This window comes from Sinocyclocheilus rhinocerous, unplaced genomic scaffold (assembly GCF_001515625.1).
Source record: "Sinocyclocheilus rhinocerous isolate Xijiao unplaced genomic scaffold, SAMN03320098_v1.1 scaffold1189, whole genome shotgun sequence".
Lineage (NCBI taxonomy): Eukaryota > Metazoa > Chordata > Actinopteri > Cypriniformes > Cyprinidae > Sinocyclocheilus > Sinocyclocheilus rhinocerous.
In genome coordinates, this window is record NW_015633719.1 from 304,860 (window position 1) to 314,407 (window position 9,548).

Here is a 9,548-nt window from a genome sequence, read left to right on the forward strand (position 1 = left end):
AATCAAATGAGTCATATTCTAAGAATCGAACAAGCCGTATTCTACAAGATTCACAGGTGTTGTATTCTATAAGACTTAAATGAGTCATATTCTATAAGAATCAAATGAGTCATATTCTAAGAATCAAACAATCCATATTCTACAAGAATCAAAGGTGTCGCATTCTATAAGATTTAAATGAGTCGTATTCTATAAGATTCAAATGAGTCATATTCTATAAGAATCAAATGAGTCATATTCTAAGAATCAAACAAGCTGTATTCTAAAAGAATCAAACACGACACATTCTACAAAAATCAAAGGTGTTACATTCTATAAGAATCAAAGTCATTGTATTCTATAGAATCAAATGAGTCATAATCTAAGAATCAAAAGAGTTGTATTCTACAAGAATCAAAGGCGTCGTTCGTATTCTATAAGAATCAAATGAGTCATATTCTATAATAATCAAATGAGTCATATTCTAAGAATCAAACAATCCATATTCTACAAGAATCAAAGGTGTCGCATTCTATAAGATTTAAATGAGTCGTATTCTATAAGATTCAAATGAGTCATATTCTATAAGAATCAAATGAGTCATATTCTAAGAATCGAACAAGCCGTATTCTACAAGATTCACAGGTGTTGTATTCTATAAGACTTAAATGAGTCATATTCTATAATAATCAAATGAGTCATATTCTAAGAATCAAACAATCCATATTCTACAAGAATCAAAGGTGTCGCATTCTATAAGATTTAAATGAGTCGTATTCTATAAGAATCAAATGAGTCATATTCTAAGAATCAAACTAGTTGTATTCTATAAGAATCAAAGGCATCATATTCTGGCGATGTATCCTATAAGATTTAAATGAGTCATATTCTAAGAATCAAACGACTTGCAAAAGAATCAAATGCATTGTATTCTATAAGAAATCAATGAAATGAGTCATATATTATAAGAGTAAAATTATTGATGCTCTAAGAATCAAATGAGCTGTATTCCAGAAGAATCGAAGGCGTTGCATTCTACAAGATTTAAATGAGTCATATTCTACAAGAGTCACATTCTATAAGAAGACCATTTCAGCTATAAAGCAGCTCAAAAAGACAATAGAGTCATTATTCAGCTCAGTATGGTTCAGTGTTGATTCAATTCAGTTCCATAACAGTGTTGATATTTCAAAGCTCATCAATTTCGAAACAGATTCGAGTCAGCTATAAAGCAGCTCTTCAGAAGGCAGCGATGGTGTCACTGTATTATTTGCATAATGCATACTGAACTGTAATTGGCGTTTTTTCATGCATTTATTTACATACTGATTGTATAATGATTGCTCTTGGCTTTTTTGCAAATATACAGCCAGAAAAGACAGTGTTTTGTTCTATTGACGATGGAATGAAACCTGAAGCTTGAATAGTGAGCAGTCATGACTGATTCTAAGGTTTGATTCTTTTATTCTGCATGTTGTCTCATGCTGTCGGTAATGTTTTAATGTTTGATAAAGTCGTACTTGAACTGTTCGTCGGCCTGCAGCAGGTGAGTCAGAGCAGCGCTGTGGTTCCTCTTCTTCATCAGAGCTCGACCTTTCTCATGGAAACCCATCGCCAGGATCAGAGCCTGATCAATACATTAATGCAAGCAACACAAACTAATAATCTTCTGCTAAAGCAATGCTTTAAGAGAAAAAAAATCACACCAGTTCATAAGGAGATACTGTATGCACACTAAGGAATTCATCTCATCTGTGTGAGATTCAGAAGCCTGGAAGACACATTTACAGGAAAAATCTTCACAGTAAGATGAAGACGATGGGATTCACCTTCCTCTCGCTGTCAGGGATCTGCAGCGGATTTCCTTTCTGATCGGCGATCTCTAAATACGGGGTGGAGACTGGATCTTCACTCCCGTCTGATGGATACAGAAATGATAATAACAGACTTCAAACAGGTTTGTAGGATCAGTCCTACAAAAATATTTTGTGTCTTATCAAAATCTGAAACACAACTTTTAAAAATATTTTTTGAAACTTTTTTTTATGTTGTTGTTAAAAAAATAGGAACTGAAGAAAATGACAAGGACAAAGATACAAATGAAATAAAGAGTGCAGGTAGGTTTAGTACTCAGGTTCACAAAACACCACAGACATTGAATAATCAAACATAAAATAAAACCCTGCAGTCTTTACTGTATAAATTAAACATACCAATCTCTATTAACGTTTGCAAAAGCGATCAGTCAAGAGCAGAGACTGATTTTCTCGTTCTCGTCTTCGTTTTGTTGTTTGATTACCATTAATGACAAAGACAACAGCAGGTATATTAGACTGCTGTCACTTTAAGACCTAATGCATGAATCCAAATTGATACTTTTATGGGAATACTGGCCATTTTGACATAATTTTGGTTGTATTTGACAATTTAAGCACATCATAAGCTGCTTTCTGTGTGTGTGTACAATTAATGCGTGAGCGCTGCATTGGGTCCTTTTTCGCGGCTTATTGCACTTAATAATTATTTTTAAAATCAAGCACTTTTTTTCATTTATGCATGTTTCTTTATCATATTAACGGGTCAATAACTTTAAATGGTGCTTTGCTTTTTTTGTGATCATTTTGCAGTTAAATGACGAATCAAACAGGATTGAAAAAAAAAAAAAAAAAAAAGTGGCTTATTGATTTTGCATAACAGATTTGTGAAAAACCGAGGCTCTGGAGAATGTCTTGTGACTGTATATTGAAGGTTCACCTCTCTCCGACAGGATCTGGAAACCCTTCTGCGTTCTCTGCAATCCTTCATCCTGCTGGCGCTTCTTCTCCTCTTTCTTCAGCATTTCAGTCTTCTCCTGCTCCGAGGACACGACCAGCACCATGATCTTACTGTTGTTCTTCACATTCTGTTCATCAAGCCTCTTTCCTTAAACGAACACGGATTGTGTTACAACATGCAGTGATTAATACAGCTATGAATAAAGGCTCTAATATAAACATCAAGTATTTACCTGGAGACAGTGTTTGTCCCATCAAAATCAGATTAAAGTGTTTGAATCCATACTCGTCACCGATCCTTTAAAGCAGAATACGTTTAAAATTAAACACAAAGACTGGAAAAAAATAATATTTAAATGAATGAATCGCAACAGAAATGTATAGAAGCCCATTTCTGCCATGGAATAAAAAAAAAAAAAAAGGTAATTGCAAAGTTTTTATCTCACAATTTGAACTTGTTTCTTGCAATTCTGGAGGGAAAAAGTCAGTAGATAAACACAGAATTCTGACTTTGAGTTTATCTCACAATTCTGAGCTTATATCCTGCAATTTTACAATTTAATAATAAAAAAACAAAAAAGGGTAATTGCAACTTTTTATCTTACAATTTTATAGCACAATTTTTCTCTCAATTCCGAGTTTGCATCTTGTTTTTTTCCCACCAGAGAATCAACATTTTAAAAGGTAATTGTGACTTTTTAATCACACAATTTGCAGTTTATATCTCAGAATTCAGACTTTTCTTCTGAGAATTGCAATTTTTTTTAGAACTGCAAGAAAAAAGTCAGAATTGTGAGATATTAACTCGCAATTACTTATTTATTTTTTACTTTATTTATTGGATTTTTATTAAACACTACAAAACCATACAGCACATATAAACCAACACATAAACACTTACACACATTCACTCACTGGATAACTTTAACAATGTCTACCAGCAGCAAAAGGAATAGAGATCAAAGTGTTTGAAGTGTCTCTTCTTCAAGAGTTCATTCTGCATAACTGATTTAACTTATGTGACCTGTGCATTCCAAAGTCCATCCGAAAGTATATTACATAGCAGGCTGAATCATTTTGAACATTGACCACCATCACTGGTTGGTAATATCTGAGATCAAGGGTTTGGTACAGTATATATCCAGTGTATCTGATGGGTAAAATAATAATAATAAAAAAATAAAAAAAATACATTCATACATACAAAAATAAATGTAAATTTAATTAGTTAATGTTAATAAATAGGGGGTTAAGGGTAAACAGATACCTCAACTTATTAATTTATTCCTCTTCTTGGCTCAATAATTTACTTTTACTTATGGAACGCTAGAATTAATATCATTAAAGCAATCTATCAAAGGTTGCCTGATTTTATAAAATGTCTCTTCTTTCGTGCTCCAAACGCTTCATAACATCCCTCACCAGATTCAGGTGTGTAGGTGCAGCTTTCTGTCTCCAGTTTAATAATAAAAATCTTTGTGCTAGTAGACTAACAATGAAACTATACTGAGCTCAGCAGTGTTTTTAGCTATCTTAGAATCTACAATTCCCAAAAAAAACAAAATAAAGCCATCAATAAATCATAAATAAATCAATATTCTTGATAATAACAGAACACACTTTTCACAGCAGGCGGTAGTTTCGAACAGCTCCAAAACATATGATGCTGGCGCAAGCCCGCAGTGATCACACGAAGAGTCTACATCTGGAAATATCTAATGTTGCAATTATTATTATTTTTTTTTTCTATTCCGTTGCAGAAACAGGCCTCCAAAGAAATGGGCTTCAGTCCAGCTTTAAACTTACAGTTTCTTCAGCTCTTGCGTGGTGATGTCCAGTTTGGTTTTTAAAATAACTTTCCTTTTCTTAATCTTAAAAAAAATAAAAAAACAACAACAAATCAAGAGATGAATTAGTAAACAGTCCATGCAGAGGTGGACAAAATACAGATGTAGAGATACTGCTGGTCAAATATTACTCCATTACAAGCGAAAGTTGTAAAGACAGATTTTTACTTAAGTAAAAGTACAGAAGTACTTGTTTTTAAAAGTACTTAAGTACCAAAAGTAAATTTCTTTTTTTTTATGTCAACACACTGTTTTATTATTGTTGCATGTAATACTTGCAATACCTCTGAAATAACTTACAATACTGAATACACTGACTAGCTTGTAGTATATTTGATATAAAGAGCTTTTAGAATGTTAAAAACCTATGGGGAAAAAACAAAACAAAAACAAAAATGTAACACCCCTACCCACCCCCACAAAAGCAGGATGATAGTGATCTCACACAGCTCTGGACACATCTATGTGTAACCATTCAAAATAGGGGGTTAAGGGTAAACAGATACCTCAACTTATTAATTTATTCCTCTTCTTGGCTCAATAATTTACTTTTACTTATGGAACGCTAGAATTAATATCATTAAAGCAATCTATCAAAGGTTGCCTGATTTTATAAAATGTCTCTTCTTTCGTGCTCCAAACGCTTCATAACATCCCTCACCAGATTCAGGTGTGTAGGTGCAGCTTTCTGTCTCCAGTTTAATAATAAAAATCTTTGTGCTAGTAGACTAACAATGAAACTATACTGAGCTCAGCAGTGTTTTTAGCTATCTTAGAATCTACAATTCCCAAAAAAAACAAAATAAAGCCATCAATAAATCATAAATAAATCAATATTCTTGATAATAACAGAACACACTTTTCACAGCAGGCGGTAGTTTCGAACAGCTCCAAAACATATGATGCTGGCGCAAGCCCGCAGTGATCACACGAAGAGTCTACATCTGGAAATATCTAATGTTGCAATTATTATTATTTTTTTTTTCTATTCCGTTGCAGAAACAGGCCTCCAAAGAAATGGGCTTCAGTCCAGCTTTAAACTTACAGTTTCTTCATCTCTTGCGTGGTGATGTCCAGTTTGGTTTTTAAAATAACTTTCCTTTTCTTAATCTTAAAAAAAATAATAAAACAACAACAAATCAAGAGATGAATTAGTAAACAGTCCATGCAGAGGTGGACAAAATACAGATGTAGAGATAATGCTGGTCAAATATTACTCCATTACAAGCGAAAGTTGTAAAGACAGATTTTTACTTAAGTAAAAGTACAGAAGTACTTGTTTTTAAAAGTACTTAAGTACCAAAAGTAAATTTCTTTTTTTTTATGTCAACACACTGTTTTATTATTGTTGCATGTAATACTTGCAATACCTCTGAAGCAACTTACAATACATTACGCCTACGGAATACACTCACTAGCTTGTAGCTTTTAGAATGTTAAAAACCTATAGAAACGAAAACTATAGAAACGTTTACACAATTTAGCAAAATCAGACAATATTGCGTCTAATACATACCACAATATTAACTTCTTATTATTGAACTGCTGTAAATAAATATCACATCTGCAACTAGTTAGTGTTCAAAAAATGCTGGGAAATCACCTCACGTGATGACGTTTTTTTTAAACGAAAAATCACAGACTTTCAAAACTGCTACATAGTAACGACTTTCTACTTCGAGGACCTTCACAGAAATGTAATGGAGTGAAAAGTACGATGTTTGTCTTTTAAATGTAGTGAAGTTAAAATCATAAGTTTCCAGAAAAAAATAATACTCAAGTAAAGTGCAGATACTTAAAAAAGTGTACTTAAAGTGTCCCCATGAAATCAAAATTAAAGTTTTTTGGGTGTTAGTATCAATATGTTAGTCTTAAGGTTATCTATAAGGCAGTGCGCTCCAAAACAGTGACAAAATTCGCATTTAGAAGATATAAGCATTCAAAGCTTGCAGTTCGTCACTTCCGCCAAAACGGCTCAACGATTTTTTTGACGTCACATCGTACTTCAGCTTCTCATCAAACTTTCTGTCCAATCAAATGCTCTCTAGAATCCAAAGCCCCGCCCCCTACACTATAAATAGACGCTGAAGCTGAAATCGGTCGCTTGTCCACAGAGTTAGTATTTTCTGTGCAGTGAATGGCACGTAGTGCACTATATGCTGTGTGTTTCTAAGCATTTCAGGGGACCTTTAAGTACAGTACTCAAGTAAAAAAGTGCTTCGTTACTGTCCGTTTAAAGTAAATGCATGTGAATGCATCAGTACCTCTGCTGTTCTGGGCAGGTGGAGCTCCAGCGAGGCCACTGCTGTCTCTTTAAACTGTTTATTCCCTTCATCTTTCTTGCTTGTATCTGCTCTGATGCTCTCCAGAGTCGATATCACCTCCTCTAATGTAAACTCAGTGGCTGACACGTATTTCTGAGCCAGCTCCTGAACACATGAAGTAAAATAAACACGTTAAAGCCCAGTGTTGGGAAGTAACTAAATTACATAATTCAGTTACAAAATAAGGTTACACTTTATTTTAAGGTGTCCTTGTTACAGTGTACGATTACATTTAAGTAATATTAATTGTACTTGCATGTACTTACTATATGGTTAGGGTTTGGCCTATAGGGCGACTTGCATGTAATAATTATGCATAATTTATTGTTATTATAATAGCAAGTACATGTAAACGTGTAACAATGACACCGCAAAATAAAGTGTTACCCAAAATAAATGTAATTGTAATCAGTTACTTAGAAAAAACTGTGTAATTAAATTACAGCTACTTATGAAAATATTAACGATTACATTTTTTGTTCACACACACCCACATACAGATTTAATTGATTTCTTCCATAAATTGCAGTGACTGCTGTAAAATATGAGACACTAATGTTTCAGGACACATGCTTATGCAATAACTGTTTTATTTCCTATTTGGGTTTATGTATATGCTTTATTTTTTAAGATTAACTGGTTTTTCCAAGGCATTGTTAGACTATGCAGATATCTGATTTCGAAAACAGTATCATATCTAAACTATTTCTTATGGTTATGTTTAAACATGTACTTACTATAAATTTAGGGTTAGGATTAGGCTTAGCATGTAATTATGCATAATTTATTATTATTATTATAATAGTAAGTACATGTAACATGTGTAACAATGACACCGTAAAATAAAGTGTTACCCTAAAGTGACCTTACGAAAATTAACCATGGTTTTATTATAGTAAAATTGTAGTAACCATGTTTTTTTGGTATATTGTCCAAAAAATAGTATAGTTTTACTACAAATAAAACTATGTTAAACTATGGTTAGTGTTGCAAAACCATGGTTAATTTGTGGCTACCATGGTTTAACTATAGTAACCATGTTTTTTGGTTGTATTTGTAGTAAAACCATGGTTAATTTTCGTCAGTGCAGAGCTGTAGGTGCTACACTCACTCACCCGGATGCTCTGCTGGTCAGAGATGAAGGGCTCCGTCCACAGCTGGACTTGATCCTGCCTCAGCAGAGAGATCAGCACCGACTGCTTGTGCTTCTCCTCCATCTCTACAGACCTCCAGAGATCTTCTGAAGCACAAAGCGTCCGGAACCGAAAGCGAAACCCATCCGCTGTTGAGTGGAAATCCCCTGGAAATCCGGCATTCACTATCATCAAGCGCTTCGAGGAACAGCTCGACACATTTACACGCTTTATTATAGATTTCTACATGTGTATGTGTTGTTAATGTGAGACTCCTGCGCTGTGTTTAAATATATTGTTAAAAGTTAAGAACGTCTTACCGACTCTGCGCTGCGAACACGTGATGTTGTTATTGTTTTCTTCCTGATTCTCGGTCACTTCCGGTTGCACACGTCATGTGATTTTATTTTATTTTTTTAATGTTTTTGTGCTTTTAGCACCTCCTACTGGACTGGGGATGAAATGTTTGCTGTATTATATATTTTATCTCTATATTATATATTTATCAAATAGAATGTGTATAAAAATATTAAAATGTACATTTTTGATAATTAATTAATTTTGATTTATTTAAAACTGCAAATACAAAAGTGCTTGTTCCCCAGATTTCACATAACTAACTTGACTAATTAGGTATATATCTAAGTAAAAATGTGTTAGATGGATTATATTTTTGTGGTATTTATTATTCCTATGATTTTTGCTCCAAAAACAACAACTATTTTTACTGAAAATCTATTGTCTATTGATCTATTGTTGTGTGTGTGTGTGTGTGTGTTTGTATACTGACAATTTATTAGGTTTACTAGAAGGAAAATTATATTTTGTTCAAGATTAATAATTTTGATGCATGTATTATTCCAATGAAAATGTCATTTTATTTTATTTCATTTATTTAATTAATTTGATTATTTTTTAATTAAATTAAATTAAATTAAATTAAATTAAATTAAATTTAATTTGTATCTGGTCCACACCACAATTCATTCATTTTATATATATATATATATTTTTTTTTTTATGAACGGTTGTTATGTATACTCTGGCATTTATGTATATATACATTTCACTCAGACATTGCTAGTAAATATCACAAATGGCAAAGAAGTGGCAAGTAACACATTGAATTAAACAGGAAATGTTGAAGTTGAAAGACTGAAACAGTATTTTCTTATAAAACATACTCCAATAATCAACTTTTTATTTACAAATCTTTTCGTAAAGTGTACATCAAATATTGATCTGACAATTAGTGACTGTGCAAACCATGCAAACGAACAATTAGTTATATGATGCAAATGCAAACGATGTCTCTTGATTCATTAATTGTCTCCTGTAATGTCAAGTTTGTTACTGTAACAATATACATATGATTTCAAGTAAATACATGAGCTTTTGTTTACAGTCTGCATGAATATCAACCAACAGCATCAATAATCAAACACAAGCGCTTATACTCATAATGTTGAGAGAAAATGTTCTTAGAATGAT

General features: G+C 32.8%; 1 protein-coding gene across 1 annotated transcript in view; it reads right to left on the minus strand.

Annotated features, from left to right (window-relative positions):
* Positions 1-8,419, minus strand: part of LOC107744741 (NEDD8 ultimate buster 1-like) — a 24,270-nt gene extending 15,851 nt beyond the window's left edge. The window contains exons 1-9 of the mRNA XM_016558557.1: positions 8,040-8,419; positions 6,865-7,029; positions 5,646-5,710; positions 4,701-4,713; positions 4,560-4,618; positions 2,987-3,051; positions 2,734-2,901; positions 1,809-1,897; positions 1,500-1,606 (exon numbers count right to left, since the gene is read on the minus strand). Coding sequence (XP_016414043.1) covers positions 1,500-1,606; positions 1,809-1,897; positions 2,734-2,901; positions 2,987-3,051; positions 4,560-4,618; positions 4,701-4,713; positions 5,646-5,710; positions 6,865-7,029; positions 8,040-8,249 — 941 coding nt within the window. The 5' untranslated portion in view covers positions 8,250-8,419. The remainder of the gene's footprint in view (positions 1-1,499; positions 1,607-1,808; positions 1,898-2,733; positions 2,902-2,986; positions 3,052-4,559; positions 4,619-4,700; positions 4,714-5,645; positions 5,711-6,864; positions 7,030-8,039) is intronic.
* Positions 8,420-9,548: the final 1,129 nt, after the last annotated feature.